The sequence below is a fragment of the Salmo salar genome, chromosome 13 (assembly GCF_965601325.2).
Source record: "Salmo salar chromosome 13, fSalSal1, whole genome shotgun sequence".
Lineage (NCBI taxonomy): Eukaryota > Metazoa > Chordata > Actinopteri > Salmoniformes > Salmonidae > Salmo > Salmo salar.
Window position 1 is genome coordinate 83,460,965 of NC_138303.1, and position 20,934 is coordinate 83,481,898.

The 20,934-nt window shown below is 40.9% G+C and overlaps 2 protein-coding genes across 4 annotated transcripts; one reads left to right on the top strand and one right to left on the bottom strand.

The window, feature by feature from the left end:
- Nucleotides 1-121: 121 nt before the first annotated feature.
- Nucleotides 122-9,347, bottom strand: get1 (guided entry of tail-anchored proteins factor 1). 3 transcript variants are annotated; one of them, XM_014137805.3, is made up of 5 exons: nucleotides 9,044-9,347; nucleotides 6,859-7,024; nucleotides 1,572-1,639; nucleotides 1,333-1,393; nucleotides 122-618 (listed from the first exon to the last, which is right to left on the bottom strand). In XM_014137805.3, the coding sequence occupies exons 1-5, from the start codon at nucleotides 9,131-9,133 to the stop codon at nucleotides 545-547; spliced, it is 459 nt and encodes a 152-aa protein (XP_013993280.1). In that variant the 5' UTR covers nucleotides 9,134-9,347; the 3' UTR covers nucleotides 122-544. The 3 variants fall into 3 exon arrangements, with proteins under 3 accessions (XP_013993280.1, XP_013993277.1, XP_013993279.1); XM_014137802.3 differs by having other exon boundaries at nucleotides 1,279-1,393; nucleotides 9,044-9,344; XM_014137804.3 differs by lacking the exon at nucleotides 9,044-9,347 and adding an exon at nucleotides 8,721-8,958 and having other exon boundaries at nucleotides 1,279-1,393.
- Nucleotides 9,348-9,574: 227 nt separating this feature from the next.
- On the top strand, nucleotides 9,575-13,034 carry LOC106567917 (uncharacterized). Its single transcript, XM_014137806.3, has 6 exons — nucleotides 9,575-9,790; nucleotides 11,395-11,421; nucleotides 11,606-11,635; nucleotides 11,737-11,772; nucleotides 11,859-11,966; nucleotides 12,081-13,034. The coding sequence occupies exons 1-6, from the start codon at nucleotides 9,773-9,775 to the stop codon at nucleotides 12,126-12,128; spliced, it is 267 nt and encodes an 88-aa protein (XP_013993281.1). The 5' UTR covers nucleotides 9,575-9,772; the 3' UTR covers nucleotides 12,129-13,034.
- Nucleotides 13,035-20,934: the final 7,900 nt, after the last annotated feature.

Here is a 20,934-nt window from a genome sequence, read left to right on the forward strand (position 1 = left end):
CATCTAATTTACAATAGACTAGCTAGAGGTTGATCTTGCACTTTCTATAAGAGCCTTAACCTTCCGTGACACAGTACCTTTCAAGGATACATATGTCTTAACTTATAAATCCAGGCACAAATAATGTTTGGCATGTTTTTATTGATATGTCAACCACAAGAATAATTCTGGAAGAGGGTTAGAAAAGTAGGCAACCAACAAACACAAATGGAAAGCAGAACACAATCATGTAGGTAAAATAATGATATGGCTTGAATCCTTCAAAAAACGAACAAATTGTAACCAAAGTATTAAGCCACAATTTTTCAGACTAGTTTCATGAAGAGGAATGGATTGGGAAAGAAAGAATATGCAACAAAACAACCCTGCTGGTTTATCAAAATGTAGTGAAGGAAAAAAAAATGTCTCAACACAAAACATTTAAATATCAAGGCCAGTGTATGAAAAATATTTACAAACCTTGTCATTAAATTGAATGAAATAGCAACAAAAGTACCAACAATTGCATAATTTGGTCTCACAGTAGACAGTAAAGTTCAGGCGGTCAAGCCACCGCTTGGAGAATTATAGCCACTACCTTGTTACAAACAACAAGCCAGCATGTGATTCCAACACCACCTGAAACACAGGCACAAGAGCAGGTGAATGAATAATCATTATATTATCATTTAGATCCAGATCCAGATCAATGTCATCTAACCTCCTTTAAAAGTGTAAACGTTCAAAATTCTCAAAATCACAGCTCAAGCCAAACAATTTAAATCATAAAAATGTGACAAATCCACAGGCAGGGATTTATAAGTGATCCATAGGTATTACTTCTTAGAGAAACAGACTTTTGGGTTTAAATAGAGCTGAGGAAACATCTGCTCAAAAATGACTCTTTAAAGATGAGGGAACTGGTATTCATTCTGCTCTCTTTGAGCTTTAAAACAAAACAGACATTGAGTTGAATGGATTGAGTTGAATGGCTTGAATAGCACTAATACAATCCCCATTTACCTCCATTACTGTTCAGTTATATAAACAGTAGAGCTATCTGCATACCTAAAGGAAGCTACAGGTGCAAAGTAGTGTAGGCTATACACTATAAGTTCTGTTATCCTGAAATATCCCTGTTTGTCTGAAATAGCACTCTATTCCCTATCTAATGCACTACTTTGAAGAGTGTCCTTTGGTTAAAAGTAGTGCACTATATAGGGAATAGGATGGCATTTGAGCCGCAACCCCTGCTGGTGTTAGAGCCCCTCTCAGGGCAGGTGCTGTAATCTGTTTTACCTGCTACTCCAGATGGGAAGGCCACCATTCGCTCTAGAGGAGAAATCCACTTACTGGGCAAGACCGTCACTGGGTCAGCATAGTATTTCCAGATCAGAGAGATCATCAGCACAGCCTTGGAGGGACGGAAAGGGGGGGGGGGGGGGGGGGAAATCAGTCATCATCCCCAGTCCCAAATCTTTATTAAATATTTGCTACTGCAAGATTGTGAAATAATCCTAGCTACTATGAAAATATACCAATAAATGTAAAAATATATATATCATTTAAAAAATCTGCTCTACTTCACTTACCTGCAGAATATAGTACACTATGTTGACGACCCATTTGATTTTGGTCTGCTGACCAGTTCTGGATTTAACTGAGGGAAGAAAGGAAAACACAAACTTCAGACAACAAAACTGACGACTGGGTGTGGTTTCACCACATGGACACAATTTGTCACAATGGGACTGTAAAGGTGTCCGCAGGCTTCCCATCCGAAACAGTTTGTGAATATATTATTATGGCATTTTGTGACGTTTTGGTCTTCGGCAAAGGTTTCTTCGGCTGTTTGTGCATACAAAAGCATTTCTTGAGGTAAAGCGAAGTCGGTGAAACCAATTAGTCTCTCGATGAATGACCACAAACACTTCATTGAAGAATCCCTACTGTTCACCAATCACCGACAAAGGGGCATAGACTTCGGCTACCAACTTCGGCTTGCCACTAGAAACATTTGTGTGCACGAACAGCCGAGAAAACCCTTGCCGAAGACCAAAACAAACAAAATCTATAGTCATAATATATATACACGAACTCTTCCAAACGGTCTTTAAGGCTAACAGGTGAGACTGTACAACAGCTGGTTAGGAGTTGAGTGAGACAGTGACAGAGGTCAGCAGAACTGTTGCCCCTCCACAAAGAAGCTTTGGTCAAGCCACAGGAAGTGTCTGACGTCAAGGTCACCTTTATCTTCATTCATCCTCCACCAGCTCTACCCTGAGGATTATGGGAGATTTCTAATTCAAAAATCTTCATGGATTCATACCGTTAGCTACATTCACTTAATCACTTTAGCCAACTACCCTAAAGATATGAAAACATCTACTAAACATTATTTCCCTGTGCCATTGTCCTTGGACGATGAATTTGAAATGATAGGAGGTGTGGTAGAGTTACTGTGACTCCAGTGAGAACAGGAATATGCAGCCAATACAGCACATTCTACCCTTAAAATAAATGTCTATGGGGTGTAGTATGAACTACTTAAAATGGCCTCTACGAGTATATACAGTGCCTTCAAAAAGTATTTACACCCCTAGGCTTTTTTCCCCACATTGATGTGTTACAGCCTGAATTTAGAATGGATTAAATTTAGATGTTATGTCACTGATCTACAAACAATACCCCATAATGTCAAAGTGGAATGATGTTTTTAGAAATGTTTACAAATTAATAAAAAATGAAAAGCTGAAATGTCTTGAGTTAATAAGTATTCAACCTCTTTGTTATGGCATGCCTAAATAACTTCAGGAGTAAAAATGTGCTTAACAAGTCACATAATAAGTTGTATGTACTAACTGTGTGCAATAAAGGTTTTTAACATTAATGACTACCGCATCTCTGAAGTTATTAATTACACTTTGGATGGTGTATCAATACACCCAGACATTACAAAGATACAGGCATCCTTCCTAACTCAGTTGACAAAGAGGAAGGAAACTGCACAGGGATTTCACCATGAGGCCAATGGTGATTTTAAACCAGTTAGAGTTGAATGGCTGTGACAGGAGAAAACTGAGGATGGATCAACAACATAGTAGTTACTCCACAATAATAACCTAAATGACAGTGTGAAAAGAATTCCAATATTCCAAAACACGCATCCTGTTTGCATTAAGGCACTACAGGGCTCCCGAGTGGCACAGCGGTCTAAGGCACACCATTCTCATTGCAAGAAACGTCACTGCAGTCCTGGTTCGAATCCAGGCTGCATTACATCCGGCCGTGATTGGGAGTCCCATAGGGCGGCGCACAATTGGCCCAGCGTTGTCCGGGTTTGGCCGGGGTAGACCGTCATTGTAAATAAGAATTTGTTCTTAAAACTTACTTTACTAGTTAAATAAAGGTTACACACACTGTAAAAAAATGTGGGAAATAAAATAACATTTTGTCCTGAATACAAAGCATTATGCTTGGGGCAAATCCAACAAAACGCATCACTGAGTACCACTCATCATATTTTCAAGCACGGTGGTGGCTGCATCATGTTATGTTCTTGTCATCGGCAAAGACTAGGGAGTTTTGTTAGGGTAAAAAGAAAAAGAACAGAGCTAAGCACAGACAAAATCCTGAAACAAAACCTGGTTCAGTCTGCTTTTCAACAGACACTGGGAGACAAATCCACCTTTCAGCAGGACAATAACCTAAAACACAAAGCCAAATATACACTGGAGTTACTTACCAAGACAACATTGAATGTTCCTGGCTTAGTTACAGTTTTGACTTTAAAAGCGGCTTGAAAATCTACGGCAAGACTTGAAAATGACTGTCTAGCAATGATCAACAACCAACTTGACAGAGCTTGAATTTTAAAAAGAATAATGAGCAAATATTGTACAATCCAGGTTTGCAAAGCTCTTAGGAGACTTACCAAGAAATACTTAGCTGTAATCGCTGCCAAAAGGTGATTCTAACATGTATTAACTCAGAGTTGAATACTTATCTAATGAAAATATATTAGCATTTTATTTATCCATTATTTATTTTTGTGGCTTGTGGAAGAGGTGTGATGCTGAATGGTATTTTGTGTAGATTATTGACAATAAATAACAATTAAATCCATTTTAATCCTACTTTGTAACAACAAAATGTGGAAAAGGTCAAGGGGTGTGAATACTTCCTGAAGGCACTTTATCAGTTCCTTTTGGACTGAATAAGGGCCCTGTATTTGGTCGCCACTGTGGTTTGTGGAAGTTGTGTGCTGCTGAATGGCACGTTCTTGAAATGGAGCCCCTTTCCTTTCTGTCTCTGTTACTGTCAGGGGCTCCAGAGATTATCGCGGGAAAATGTAAAAAAGGTGAGTGAGGCGAGAGAAGGCTGATGGCAACAGGCTGCAGCTGTGCAGAAGCCCCCCCAAATGAACACTCAGCTATTACCCTTCCTCTTAACATACACAGAGTGTACAAAACATTAAGAACACCTGCTCTTTCCATGACATAGCTTTAACCTGGATTAACATGGTCAGTCTATGATCCCTTATTGATGTCACTTGTTAAATCCACTTCACATCAGTGTAGATGAAGGGGAGGAGACAGGGTAAAGAAGGATTTTTAAGCCTTGAGACACGGATTGTGTATGTCAAATCAAATTTGATTGATCACATACACATTTTTAGCAGATGTTATTGCGGGTGTAGTGAATTGCTTGTGATCCTAGCTCCAACAGTGCAGTAATATCTAACAATTCACAACAATACACACAAATCTAAAAGTAAAAGAATGCAATTAAGAAATATATAAATATTAGGACAAGCAATGTCAGTGGCATTGATTAAAATACATTACAAACTGGGTGCTTCGAGCACTGAATGCTGATTGGCTGACAACTGTGGTATATCAGACCGTATACCACGGGTATGACAAAACATGTATTTTTACTGCTCCAATTACATTGGTAACCCATTTATAATTGCAATAAGGCACCTCCAGGGTTTGTGGTACATGGCCAATATACCACGGCTAAAGGCTGTGTAAGAACAGCCCTTAGCAGTGGTATAATGGCCATATACCACACCCCCGCGTGCCTTACTGTTTTATTGGAATACAGTATATACATATGAAATTAGTAAAAGAATATGTAAAAATGATTAAAGTGACTAGTGTTCCATTATTAAAGTGACCAGTGATTCCATGTCTATATTTATAGGGCAGCAGCCTCTAAGGTGCAGGGTTGAGTGACCGTGCTAGTAGCCGGCTAGTGATGGCTATTTAACATTCGGATGGCCTTGAGATAGGTGCTGTTTTTTAGTCTCTTGGTCCCAGCTTTGATACACTTGTACTGACCTCGCCTTCTGGATGAAAGCGGGTTGAACAGGCAGGGCTCGGGAGGTTTATGTCCTTGATTATCTTTTTGGCCTTCCTGTGACATCGGGTGCTGTAGGTCTCCTGGAGGGCAGGCAGTGTGCCCCCGGTGATGCGTTGGGCAGACCGCACCACCCTCTAGAGAGCCCTGCGGTTGCGGGCGGTGTAGTTGCAGTACCAGGCGGTGATACAGCCCGACAGGATGCTCTCAATTGTGCATCTGTAAAAGTTTGTGAGGGTCTTAGGGGCCAAGCCGAATTACTTCAGCCTCCTGGGGGTTGAAGAGGTGCTATTGCATCTTCTTCACCACACTGTCTGTGTGGGTGGACCATTTCAGAAGCTTTTCGCCTTCTCTACTGTGGTCCCGTCAATGTGGATAGGAGCGTGCTCCTTCTGCTGTCTCCTGAAGTCTACGATCAGCTCCTTCATTTTGTTGAGGGAGAGGTTATTTTCCTGGCACCACTCCGCCAGGGCCCTCACCTCCTCCCTGTAGGCTATCTCGTCATTGTTGGTAACCAGGCCTACTACTGTTCTGTCGTCTACAAACTTGATGATTGAGTTGCGTGGCATGCATGGCCACACAGTCATGGGTGAACAGGGAGTCCAGGAGGGGGCTGAGCACGCACCCTTATGGGGCCCCTGTGTTGAGGATCAGCTTAGTGGAGGTGTTGTTTCCTACCTTCACCACCTGGGGTGCCCTGGGGGGTATGATCAAATTGCCCTGGGGGGTATGATCAAAGGATCCAATTCGGGAAAGTCGTATTTCTGGTCGTAATGCTGGCGAGTTACCGCCGCTTTGATATCCAAAAGTTATTTCCGGCTGTAAGTAATAACACAAAAAAACGTTCTGGGCTAATAATGTAAGAAATATCACACAAAAAAAATGAAATACTGGAAAGTTGCTTAGATGCTAGCAGAGCTTCCATGTCTGTTGGCGCCATTCAGAGGGGGCTAGACAAAATGTTTAAGTTTGAACGGGGTATTGTAGTAGGTGCCAGGCGCACCGGTTTGTGTCAAGAACCGCAACTTGACACAACTGTGGGAAGCATTGGAGTCAACATCCCTGTGGAATGCTTGACAGCTTGTAGAGTCCATGCCACGACAAATTGAGGCTGTTCTGAGGGCAACTCAATATTAGGAAGGTGTTGTTAATGTTTTGTTCACTCAGTGTACATGTGCCTAGTCCCCAATAGAGACATGGAGCAAATCGGTTATTAAAGAGTTTTCCCATCTACTAAATCAGCTGAAAGGGGAGAGAAAAAATTGGTGATATTCATAATTTGTGCAATACCACTGCCATGTCTCATTATATTAATAGTGTTGAATTTTGTGAAAATCCAAAGGTTTGGGGAACAATGCATACTTGTCTGTGTTGACTGTAGATAATAAACTATATTGGTTATGTTGAATAAGGTGTTGTGTGAGGCCTTTTGGTGTGAAATTTCTAGAACATGTACATAAACGATCATAGCGTTGAGAGGGGTAGAGACAGAGACATAATGCCGTCCACTATTACCATAAGTCTTCAACTTGTCCGTCATCTTGTTGATCTTGCGCTCGAGCCGTGCGTACCTGGCGAACTCGTCCATCATGTTGATGGAAGAAAGCTCCTTCTTCATGGCCTGAATCGCTGCCCTCATCTCCATCTCATCTTCCACATTCTTCTGGAAAACTTTGGACAGCTTCAATAGAAGAAAATACAGCCAAAAATATAAATCTAATGGTTTCTAAGCATGTTATACACGAGGTGCATTCTGATTCACTTAACTACTGAGCAGTGACTGGCTGGGGTAGCCTGCTTAAAAGTGAACTATGCAGTAAGGTATCATCACAGATAATTATGTTATCAAACTGCAGGGTGTTAGCACAAAAAAAATGCAGGGATTAGCACTAATCCATGGCAGATTAAGAGGGATTCATGTGTTTTCTTCAGTTAATGATTTGATGGCAACATACTTGTGTATTGACAGTATTCTATTTGCTATTGGTGTTGCACGATATATCGAAACATATGTACTTTTTTATACTAGAACATAAAAAACGGTTCATACTAGACTTGTTGTTACTTTCGGTACTTCTGTAAAAAGCCTGCACTGGGAGTCTGGGCTGCATTCTGTTAGCTCCCCAATCATGTTGCACCAAAGTTAACACACTTGAATAATGTGACACAGCATGTAGAAATGTTTAAACTGTTCATTACTGTTCACAAAACAATGTCCATACAGGCAAGAACACTTTACAATGCAAGAAGATACCAGTAGCTTCCAGTTTTGTAGGCTAATTTTCCTTGCTAGCTGACAGTTAAAGCAAACATCAATTCAATTCCCTAGTACTTTGGGATATTATGCAAACCATAACACAAAATATGCTGATTTCAAAGCTGATTGCCTCCAAAAAATGTATTCATTCACTTATTTATTTGGTCTCGGTCTCTCTCTCTCTCTCTCTCAAATCTCTCCCAAATATTATCTATAGTCTCTGTTGCTCTGATGGGCGCTCCGCTCTTCCCTTTTAATGACGTCATTAATGATTAAAGCAACAGAGCACATTTTTAATCAAAGAAGCTACTTCTAAGTAAATGTTGTTGATCAGTACAACAAATAAGTCCCAAACGTAAGAGAAACAGATTGTATATCACCTGTAGCCCATGAAATCAGCCAACACAAGCTCAATAACTTAATGTATGCACACACTACTACTGAATATGCATTCACTTGTATTGTGGATAGGACCTAAACTACATCTTATTTTACCCAGTTTATCAAGAGATGTACAATTCAAATACCATAATGTTGTTATGTATTTATATTGGTAAAACCAAAGTCAAACGTATTGTATAATTGAATAATGAATGCATACATGGCTGTCTCAGAAAAACTTTGAAGTAAAACAATTCTAACGCAATGATTTCATGCATTTCGCTACACCCGCAATAACATCTGCAAAATATGTGTACGTGACCAATACAAGTTGATTTGATATTGAGCTCAATAGATGCCCAATAATTGAACAGAGCAGTAGCTGAATTTATCTGTCTGGATCAAGCGCCATTCGATTACTTTAGCTAATATGCATTCTTGTTTTGTTGTCAAGGTATCGAGTGTCAAGTATATATTAAACTTGAAGTCAAAATGCTGGTATCGTGACAACACTATCTGCTACTGTGGCCTACTATGTGGCCAACACGGAATTTGGTGTTTATGAATCTGACAAGATTTTACATTAGTTTAAATGTTGATTATGGAGAGAAAAAAAGGTAATTTGAGTCAATATCACTTTGTCATAGCACTAAACCCATGAGATATGCACAGCTAACGTTAGACTCCATTATACACGTGATGTTACTTTCCAGATTTCAAACTCAAATTTACTACCTACCCAAATCTGGCATTTACCGTTGTATCGCGGAAATGTCATAGACTGAAAACGCCTATGGTGCTAAAATGAGCAAGGGATGATCAAGTCAAATAAATTTCATAGCGCAGATTACATCGTTTTGGTGAGGGAGATGTACAGTCACAACCAGCCATTAACTGCCGGCGGGTCTTTGTCAATCCCTCACAGTAGAACGAACATAATGTCTCTGTGCTAAAATGTTACAGATAAACATGCCGGAGCAACTTAAAAGTTTGAGCACACATTTACCGGTACAACTGGGCTACAATTTCTACACAATGTTACCACATGAATGGCATACTCACATAGGAGGAAATTGAAGGTAACAACATTTTGACGAAGTTGCACAAGACCACAGACCCTAAGACCAGCAACCAGACGTACACAGTCGCCATTTTCCTTTGATTATTTACAATAGCCGTCGCTAGGGAAGCACACCCCCTTGTCTTTCTACCCGGTGTAGATCATTTTTTTACTAAATATTTTGTATTTTTGCCTAGTGACGTTGGCCTGTTTTATTTATTTCCCCCCAAAATCCAACGTGTATCAAAATACTGCATTGTTACTTTGTATTCTGATAATATGGGGTATTGTGTGTATGGAATCTCTCCATATGTGGAGCTTAACGTTTTAACCAACATTTTGCCATAAAGGGTATGAGAAAAACAATATGAGGAATGTGTGTCGTGGTTTCCCAACCCTCGTCGAAAGGCAAATAAATATAGATCTGATTGGCATGTAAAGATATCCACACAGGTATCTCGCTATGATTTGAAAATGTGTTGACGACTCCTAAAGCCAATCAACGGCCAGGGGCGGAGAGTGTCTTGTCCGTCAGGTTAGCGCTGTAATGAATTGAATAAGGGGGGTGGAATCCAATCCGGTTTGAGCTAGTTTTGTTCCAATGGAACATTAACGTCTCGCTACGCTGTAATAGAACGTACTGTTTGAATCTTATACCGAACAGTATTTTTCTTGCTCCGTTTTGGAACATTGCCCTCTTTTTTTTCTTTTAACAAATACGCAAAACAGCCATGCCTAAAAGGAGCAAAGTAAGTACAATATTTTTGTATTGATTGTCATTTGATAGATAAAAACATAATTGCATGAAATGCATTTCTTTTTGCACGTACAATTGTTGAAATGTAGCCGCAAATGCAAGTTGTTTTGGTCCACTTCGCTGCAACATTGTTACACTGCTGTTGTGTGCAGTCAGGAGTTTTAAAATGTATCACTCTTGTTTTGATTTGCGAAGTGGCGGGTTTTCTTCGTCTTATCTTTTTTACGCTGTCATTTTACTCTTCGGAAATTAAGACTGGTTAAATACTTGGTACTTTATATTTACCTTATCCAGTCTTGTAAATTGGAGTGGATTTGGCACTTAAAAAAAATAATAATAATAATAATTTCCCCCCCCCCCCCAATGGTGGTTGTTTAAATGACATTTACTTAAAGCCAGACAAAGAGGTGTAGGGGGTTAGCTATGTCGTGAGATGGCCATTCGGCAGAAATAAAGTTGGTGACATCAATCTTTTTTTTAGGCAAATAGGACTACACTTATTGTATAATACCATTGAATTTTAATTGCATTCCGTGTATCCTTTTGACAGTGCAATATCATTCAAATAACTTAATTTGTTGGGATATATGTCCAACGCTCGGTGGGCGGTATGGTATGCACATGCAGAAGACTGCTTCTAGGGTTCTTCAAAAAGGGCACAAAGTCGTGTGTCATGGCTGCCCTTGTGAGGAAGACAAACATTTACGACGTTTCTTGCTTTGTAATATCAAAATTCATAGTTACAACGTAATCTGCTTATGTTCACGCATGCCATTCGGCATCGTGTAGAATGTTTGCTTGTGTGGTTTGATTTTATTTTCGTGTGCCCTTCATTTTGTTGGCTCGAGACAATTCTGAGTTATGCAATGGCGATTCGTCGACATCACAGCGCCGCTCTTGTTGCTGGGGATTTTAGTAGATTCTGTAACCATTGAGAGTCGCTGAGGATCTCGGAGAGTTCGAAATTCGAATGAATGGCGGGAACGCAAAGTAGACGGGCTGGTCTGCGAAGAGGACAGTCATGTTGCTTGGCAAATGTCCATTTATCACGAATGAATGCGCTGGGAGGAGGAGTCGGTATTCCCCTCTGTAGTGAGCACAAGCAGCATGGAGAAAATGTCAACTGCATACTCCTCGCGTCCGGTCTCCTTCTCAAAACCCATTGGAGGAAAAGGTCAGAAGGGCTTTTTCCATCCAATGGTGTTTAAGGAGACATGGGGCACGCAATTGAGTTCTTACCAAGGTAATAATCATTGACAAGTCAATTGGTACATTACTTAAATGACTGAAGCAAGTTGACATGTAGTGTATTTGTATTAGGTAGTTTATGGATGATGTAAGTGGAACAAACAAGCAGATATATGACTGTGACCATCACACTATTGCCTCCTTAGGCCCACTTTTGATTACACAATTTCAATTCAAGGGGGTTTATTGGCATGGGAAGTATATGTTAACATTGCCAAAGCAAGTGAGGTAGATGATATACAATTTCTCTAATACTAATGGCATTTAAACTGCCCCTCCCCCAGTAACACCCACCTAACAGTTGTCCTGCTGAGTTGTCACTAATATTCGTCTCTCCTTTTATCACAGGCAAACGCTGATGCTGAGGCAGCAGAGGTGAGTAATGTATTACTCAAATAATATTTTATTTGTATGTTATCAAGGCGCTGGTTCTTTAAGTGTTTAAATGTTCAGAGTACAATTCCATTGCTTTGCCACCAGGGGTCAGCATCAATCATGTTGTCAAAATCTGCTCCCATTCTTATTAAACAATTGGTATTTTCTTTGAAATATTTTGCAGCCCAAGAGGAGATCTGAGAGATTGGTAAACGTGAGTATATTACACACCTTTGTAGACACTTACATTTAAGATGCACCCAAAAACAGACAATTTCAGCTAAGAATCACATGCTAAAATACTTTTTATTGCAGAAACCAGCCCCTCCAAAGGCAGAGCCCAAGCCAAAGGTGAGGAAGTGCTGACATAACCATGTGAAATGTACATTTAATAGTAAATTAAGTGCAGTTAAGGACTTAAGGTATTGTGTATACAGAAGGAGAAGGCAGTACCTAAGCCCAAGAAGGCTAAGGAGGTGAAGAAGGCTGCACCTGAGGAGAAGGAGGTGCCTGCAGAGAATGGAGAAGCCAAAGCTGAGGAAGAGGTAAGGGGCTGATGGGATATGTAGGTATTTTCTCTTAAAGATAAATGAGAAACCAATCCAATTGATGATATGGTGCTCTCAATTTATTTTATTTATGATACGTTTGATTTTCAGGAACCAGCCACAGAAGAACCTGAACAGAAAGAAGATGCGGCAGAATAACATCTCTCGAACCACATCTTTTATCACTGCTCCCTATTCCTCTTTTTCTTGTACAATTCAGGGGAATATTTTTATTGACTATTTTCTAAATGCAAGTTTTTTTAGTAGTTTGATTGTAGAAACACATTTTTTTATGAAACAAAAAATACATTTGGAGACGGATTTCATTACATCCCACATTTTTACATCTCCGGAACAATTACGGTTATTGTAAATGTCAAAGGTTTTTATTTTTGCCGTGGGGAAGGGGTGGGAATGGGCCAGGTTGCTGCATCAAGAACATGCAAGCACGTTGTTTACAGGATCCGGTCAAAACAGAGAGCTTGCCTGAGAGACTAACATTCCATAGGCTATATGAGGGACGGTATTTGTAACCTGTGTGGTGGGGATGAATTACTCAAGGGGCAACACAGTTTTATTGTTTATAATGAGAAATGTTTTAGAATGTTGTAAGCTGTTTTCCGTATGTTAACTATTGTACTCATGGCATTTTTTTTATTAACCATTCTGCTTAATAAACCTATTCCCTAGCACTGGAGTTCCTCCCTATCAGGCCTGTGCATTGCGTGTAATTGGTTTTGTCTCTGTTCTGTGATAGCATTGCAATAAATGTGTACAGCTGCTGTTTAAAAGGGGTTTCAAACTTTCTATATGCAGTGTGTAATGGTACATTGTAAATGAAATTCTGTGTTCTTAGCCAAGCTAATGACATAAGTGTGAAACATACTGTTGACTATGGTTCCTTTTGATGCTGAGAAACTGTACATCCACTTGAGCTGTCAAATACACAAACCAGCAATATTCATGTGGGTTTTAAGTATCAAGTGTACAGTTCTTGTATTCTTTGTTTATAGATGTATCTGTGTCATGATTGGTATAAACAAACCAATAAAAATGTGGTTGTAATCGTTTGCTCTCTTCTCATTGTGTGACAAATAGTGATGTGTGAATCCAAACAATCATGTAAATACTACAGTATTTTAGATATGATTGTCCACAAATGCATTAGCTAAAGAGAAACATGTCAGTTCTGAGACTGGCAACAGCTAGTATCTGTCCTCGATGTGAATAATAACAAATACATTTAAAGAGCATCTGCCACTAAAGAAATGTCTAGTTTTGAAAGCGGCCTTTGTGGCATCCGAGTCAACTTTCTAGTGTCAAAATTGACTACCACTTGAATAGTACAGTTTTTGTAATCAAGTCAGTCTTGTCCAAAATGGAATGAAGGTTACTGTTAGTCTTCCCTGGGTTGGGTTAATTTCAATCCTGTCCACAGCAGCACCCAAGTAATCATACATTTGGAGCGCAGCTGCACTTTGGTTTGACATTTGATATCGCTATGTAAGGGACCATCAGTAAATTGTCAATAGCTCCACATTTCAATGACAAGAAACCAAGTAGAAATGTATAATTAAATATACTGCTCAAAAAATAAAGGGAACACATCCTAGATCTGAATGAAAGAAATCATCTTATTAAATACTTTTTTCTTTACATAGTTGAATGTGCTGACAACAAAATCACACAAAAATAATCAATGGAAATCCAATTTATCAACCCATGGAGGTCTGGATTTGGAGTCACACTCAAAATTAAAGTGGAAAACCACACTACAGGCTGATTGAACTTTGATGTAATGTCCTTAAAACAAGTCAAAATGAGGCTCAGTAGTGTGTGTGGCCTCCACGTGCCTGTATGACCTCCCTACAACGCCTGGGCATGCTCCTGATGAGGTGGCGGATGGTCTCCTGAGGGATCTCCTCCCAGACCTGGACTAAAGCATCCGCCAACTCCTGGACAGTCTGTGGTGCAACGTGGCGTTGGTGGATGGAGCGAGACATGATGTCCCAGATGTGTTCAATTGGATTCAGGTCTGGGGAACGGGCGGGCCAGTCCATAGCATCAATGCCTTCCTCTTGCAGGAACTGCTGACACATTCCAGCCACATGAGGTCTAGCATTGTCTCGCATTAGGAGGAACCCAGGGCCAACCGCACCAGCATATGGTCTCACAAGGGGTCTAAGGATCACATCTCGGTACTTAATGGCAGTCAGGCTACCTCTGGCGAGCACATGGAGGGCTGTGCGGCCCCCCAAAGAAATGCCACCCCACACCATTTATTTTTATTTATTTTATTTCACCTTTATTTAACCAGGTAGGCAAGTTGAGAACAAGTTCTCATTTACAATTGCGACCTGGCCAAGATAAAGCAAAGCAGTTCGACAACATACAAAAACACAGAGTTACACATGGAGTAAAACAACGTACAATCAATGATGCAGTAGAAAAAAATAAGACTATATACAATGTGAGCAAATTATGTGAGATAAGGGAGGTAAAGGCAAAAAAGGCCATGGTGGCAAAGTAAATAAACTATAGCAAGTAAAACACTGGAGTGGTAGATTTGTAGTTTGAAGAAAGTTCAAAGTTAAAATATAAATAATATGGTGCAAAGGAGCAAAATAAATAAAATAAATAAATACAGTAGGGGAAGAGGTAGTAGTTTGGGCTAAATTATAGATGGGCTATGTACAGGTGCAGTGATATGTGAGCTGCTCTGACAGCTGGTGCTTAAAGCTAGTGAGGGAGATAAGTGTTTCCAGTTTCAGAGATTTTTGTAGTTCGTTCCAGTCATTGGCAGCAGAGAACTGGAAGGAGAGACGACCAAAGGAGGAGTTGGCTTTAGGGGTGACCAGAGAGATATACCTGCTGGAGCGCGTGCTACAGGTGGGTGCTGCTATGGTGACCAGTGAGCGGAGATAAGGGGGGACTTTACCTAGCAGGGTCTTGTAGATGACCTGGAGCCAATGTGTTTGGCGACGATTATGAAGCGAAGGCCAGCCAACGAGAGCGTACAGGTCGCAGTGGTGGGTAGTATATGGGGCTTTGGTGACAAAACGGATGGCACTGTGATAGACTGCATCCAGCTTGTTGAGTAGGGTATTGGAAGCTATTTTGTAAATGACATCGCCGAAGTCGAGGATTGGTAGGATGGTCAGTTTTACGAGGGTATGTTTGGCAGCATGAGTGAAGGATGCTTTGTTGCGAAATAGGAAGCCAATTCGAGATTTCACTTTGGATTGGAGATGATTGATGTGAGTCTGGAAGGAGAGTTTACATTCTAACCAGACACCTAGGTATTTGTAGTTGTCCACAAATTCTAAGTTAGAACCGTCCAGAGAAGTGATGCTGGACAGGCGGGCAGGTGCAGGCAGCGATCGGTTGAAGAGCATGCATTTAGTTTTACTTGTGTTTAGGAGCAGTTGGAGACCACGGAAGGAGAGTTGAATGGCATTGAAGCTCGTCTGGAGGGTTGTTAACACAGTGTCCAAAGAAGGGCCAGAAGTGTACAGAATGGTGTCGTCTGTGTAGAGGTGGATCAGAGATTCACCAGCAGCAAGAGCGACATCATTTATGTATACAGAGAAAAGATTTGGCCCAAGAATTGAACCCTGTGGTACCCCCATAGAGACTGCCAGAGGTCCAGACAGTAGGCCCTCCGATTTGACACACTGAACTCTGTCAGAGAAGTAGTTGGTGAACCAGGCGACACAATCGTTTGAGAAACCAAGGCTACTGAATCTGCCGATGAGGATGTGGTGATTAACAGAGTCAAAAGCTTTGGCCAGGTCAATGAATACGGCAGCACAGTATTGTTTCTTATCGATGGCGGTTACGATGTCGTTTAGGACCTTGAGCGTGGCTGAGGTGCACCCATGACCAGCTCTGAAACCAGATTGCATAGCGGAGAGGGTGCGGTGGGATTCGAAATGGTCGGTAATCTGTTTGTTGACTTGGCTTTCGAAGACCTTAGAAAGGCAGGGTAGGATGGATATAGGTCTGTAGCAATTTGGGTCAAGAGTGTCACCTCCTTTGAAGAGGGGGATGACAGCAGCTGCTTTCCAATCTATGGGAATCTCAGACGACACGAAAGAGAGGTTGAACAGGCTAGTAATAGGGGTTGCAATAATTTCGGCAGATAATTTTAGAAAGAAAGGGTCCAGATTGTCAAGCCCAGCTGATTTGTAGGGGTCCAGATTTTGCAGCTCTTTCAGAACATCAGCTGAATGGATTTGGGAGAAGGAGAAATGGGGGAGGCTTGGGCGAGTAGCTGTGGGGGGTGCAGTGCTGTTGAATGCAGTAGGGGTAGTTAGGTGGAAAGCATGGCCAGCCGTAGAAAAATGCTTATTGAAATTCTCAATTATAGTGGGCTTATCGGTGGTGACAGAGTTTCCTATCCTCAGTGCAGTGGGCAGTTGGGAGGAGGTGTTCTTATTCTCCATGGACTTTACAATGTCCCAGAACTTTTTAGAGTTGGAGTTGCACGAAGCGAATTTCTGTTTGAAAAAGCTAGCCTTGGCGTTTCTAACTGCCTGTGTGTATTGGTTTCTAACTTCCCTAAAAAGTTGCATATCGCGGGGGCAGTTCGATGCTAATGCAGAACGCCACAGGATATTTTTGTGTTGGTTAAGGGCAGTCAGGTCTGGGGAGAACCAAGGGCTATATCTGTTCCTGGTTCTACATTTCTTGAAAGGGGCATGCTTATTTAAGATGGAGAGGAAGGCATTTAAAAAAAATAACCAGGCATCCTCTACTGACGGGATGAGGTCAATATCCTTCCAGGATACCAGGGCCAGGTCGAATAGAAAGGCTTGCTCGTTGAAATGTTTCAGGGAGCGTTTGACAGTGATGAGTGGAGGTCGTTTGACCGCTGACCCATTACGGGTGCAGGCAATGAGGCAGTGATCGCTGAGATCTTGGTTGAAAACAGCAGAGGTGTATTTAGAGGGCACGTTGGTTAGGATGATATCTATGAGGGTGCCAGTGTTTGCGGCTTTGGGGTTGTACCTGGTGGGTTCATTAATAATTTGTGTGAGATTGAGGGCATCAAGCTTGGATTGTAGGATGGCTGGGGTGTTAAGCATGTCCCAGTTTAGGTCACCTAGTAGCACGAGCTCTGAAGATAGATGGGGGGCAATCAGTTCACATATGGTGTCCAGAGCACAACTAGGGGCTGAGGGGGGTCTATAGCAGGCGGCAACGGTGAGAGACTTGTTTTTGGAGAGGTGGATTTTTAAAAGTAGAAGTTCAAATTGTTTGGGTACAGACCTGGATAGCAGGACAGAACTCTGCAGGCTATCTCTGCAGTAGATTGCAACACCGCCCCCTTTGGTCGTTCTATCTTGTCTGAAAACGTTGTAGTTAGGGATGAAGATTTCAGAGTTTTTGGTGGACTTCCTAAGCCAAGATTCAGACACAGCTAGGACATCCGGGTTGGCAGAGTGTGCTAAAGCAGTGAATAAAACAAACTTAGGGAGGAGGCTTCTAATGTTAACATGCATGAAACCAAGGTTATTACGGTTACAGAAGTCATCAAAAGAGAGCGCCTGGGGAGTAGGAGTGGAGCCAGGCACTGCAGGGCCTGGATTCACCTCTACATCCCCAGAGGAGCAGAGAAGAATAAGTATGAGGGTACGGCTAAAAGCTATAAGAATTGGTCGTCTGTGACGTCCAGAATAGAGAGAAAAAGGAGCAGGTTTCTGGGGGCGATAAAATAGCTTCAAGGTATAATGTATGATTATGAGAGAGATATTGTCTCTAGAAACATCATTGAAACCAGAAGATGTCATAGCATGTGTGGGTGGAGGAACTGAGAGGTTGGATAAGGTATAATGAGCAGGGCTAGAGGCTCTACAGTGAAATAAGCCAATAAACACTAACCAGAACAGCAATGGAGAAGGCATATTGACATTAAGGAGAGGCATGCTTAGCCGAGTGATCAAAGGGTCCAGTGAGATTCAGACAGCTAGCCGGGCCATAGGTAGCAAGCTGGTGGAAGATGGGAGGGAGGTCTGTTTTTAGCCACCTCGTGCGTTTCCGTCTGTGGGTTAGTGGGGTTCCGTGTGGAAGGGGGGACCAGTCCAAGTTGGCAAAATAGTTAGTTATAGTGGCCCAAGAAAAGTGTCCGATAGACCTATTCAGATCGCAGCCGAAAAGACAGCTAACGATTAGCAGGCCGCAGATGGGCGATCAGGTTACGTCGCGACGGAGGGGCCAGTTGGATAACTCCCTCGGGCAGATAACGTCGGTGGTCCAGTCGTGAAGACCCGATGGGGCTCCGCATCGGCAGTAAAACGGGTCAGGATAGGTGAGTTGTAGCCCAGGAGACACTTCAGCTGGCTAGCTCAGGAATAGCCCAGGAGTGGCTGACGGAACTCTTCAGCTGGCTAGCTGGCTAGCTCCGTAATAATGTGTGTTAATTCCGTGACCGACGTTGCCAATAGTCACTCAGGTAGCAGCTAGTTAGCTGCAAGATCCAGGTGTAAATGTCCAGAGCCTGCGGTAGAAATCGGGGAAAGGAGAGAGAATAGGTCCGGTATGCTCTGGTCTGAGTCGCGCTGTACAAAAACTGCCGATAGCTTTTCGAGCTAATGGATAGCTGAGGACAGCTAACCGTGGCTAGCTGAACTTCAACGTTAGCCAGTGAAAATGGCTAAACACTTGCTAGCTTCTGTTGTGGAATTCAGATGAGGTAAATAATACTTTCTTTTTTAAATTGGTGAGGCGGGTTGCAGGAGAGTGCTTTGAGGTTGAGTTTTTAGAATTAAAAAATATATATATAAAAAGATAAGTGAAGAAAAAAAAATATATATGTAAATATATAAATACACGGGACACGACAAGAGGAGGGTAGAGGACGTCTGAACTGCTACGCCATCTTGGAAAAAAATAAATAAAAAGTGGACAGTTTGATTTCACAGAAGTGTGATTGACTTGGAGTTACATTGTGTTGTTTAAGTGTTCCCTTTATTTTTTTGAGCAGTGTATTAAAAGCATTTAATGAGAACTAAAGAATGTGCAACATGAAAATATTGTACTATTTACATTGTAATTTGACAGCCCCAGAGATAGGCTATAGGGGCGGCAGGTAGCCTAGTGGTTATAGCGTTGGACTAGTAACCGAAAGTTTGCAAGTTCGAATCCCCGAGCTGACAAGGGAAATTAAAATAAAACATCTATTCTGCCCCTGAACAACCCACTGTTCCTAGGCTGTCATTGAAAATAAGAATTTGTTCTTAACTGACTTGCCTAGTTAAATAAAGGTTAAAAAAATCCAGCGTCAAACCAACACCAGGCTAATGATGCTAGCCTGGGTGACTTGAAGACACAGATCTGGTTAGACTGTTTCAAGTTATCTAGAAGGGTGAGTGTCTGTGTACTGTTTTGGCAGAGAATCCTTACCAATTTTTTTTATCAAAATCAAATTTTATTGGTCACATACAGATGTTATTGCGAGTGTAGCGAAATGTTTGTGCTTTTAGTTATGACTGCAGCAATATCTAACATGTCATCTAACAATTCCATAACAACTACCTAATACACACAAATCTAAGTAAATTAATGCTTCTGGCAAACAGTTGTGGAAAACCTTTGGCCAATTTGTTGCAAATTTGCGTCACACTCAAATTTCCACATGCAAATGAGTTGTGGAAAACTGTTGATGTAAAATTTGCGGCAAGCTCATGTTCACATGCAAATGAGTTTTTAGCAAAACTTGCAGTACATTTGCGGCAACTTGTGAACTTCTAGCAAACTATTCTGGGAAACTTGTGGCGAACATTCTGTTTGCTGACAATTTGCAGCAAACTCAGTATGAATATGTAAATTAGATCAGCTTTTTACCTACTGTGTGTTAATAACATTGAAATGTTGCATCACATAAACCAAATATAAAATTTAAATGAACTTACTTCTCAGAGTAAAGACTAAACATACTAAATGTAGTAAATATATTAAACGTATTCAATGTTTTAGATAAAATTAAATGTAATACAACGTGAAATCAACAGCATGGTAATGAAGGAAAGAGAAAATTATGGATATTTCCCAAATAAATTGCTAATTTAATATTTTTATGTAGCTACACAATTTACATGAGAGAAATGTGAATACTATGGGGCTATTGACCTTAGGATGTTTAGATGTGCCAAATGATAACTGAGCAATATATTTCTACCAATCAAAGTTTAAAAGATTAACAAAATTGTAATAATTTAAACAAAAACTAAATCAAACCCAGTTCAGAATTATAGCCTTTTTGAATGAACTTTGGAGATGGCAGCCCTGTGGAAGTTCTTCGTCCAAAGGTGGTTAAATGCATGCACTGAAACGGTACGAAAAACAAAACAAAAACAGGATACTGAAAACATTTTATTTTGGTATCTTAAAAAGGTAGAAATTGAGTTATGCCTAATATGGCAATTCATATTATTTTTCCAAAATGAATTTGTTACGCTGGGTCAATATTGGTCAAACACCATGCCCATTGGGTTAAGCGCTTGACCCAGCTGCTGGTAAATTAGTCTATATTGCTGGGTTAAAACAACCCAGCACACTGGGTTGAGGGATTGATCAGGCAGCTGAGTAATTTAAGTAATCCTTAGGTTACTTTCAGTGTAATCCTAATTTCAATTGTGCTTATACAGTGCCTTCGGAAAGTATTCAGACCCCTTCACTTTTTCAACATTGTTAGGTTACAGCCTTATTCTAAAATTGATAAAATTTAATCTACACACAATACCCCTTAATGACAAAGCAAACAGATTTGTAGAAATGATTGCAAATGTATTAATAATAAAACAACAACTGAAATATCACATCTACGTAAGTATTCAGACCCTTTACTCAGTAGTTTGTTGAAGCACCTTTGGCAGAGATTACAGCCTCGAGTCTTCTTGGGTATGACACTACACGCTTGGCACACCTGTATTTGGGGAGTTTTTCCCATTCTTCTCTGCAGATC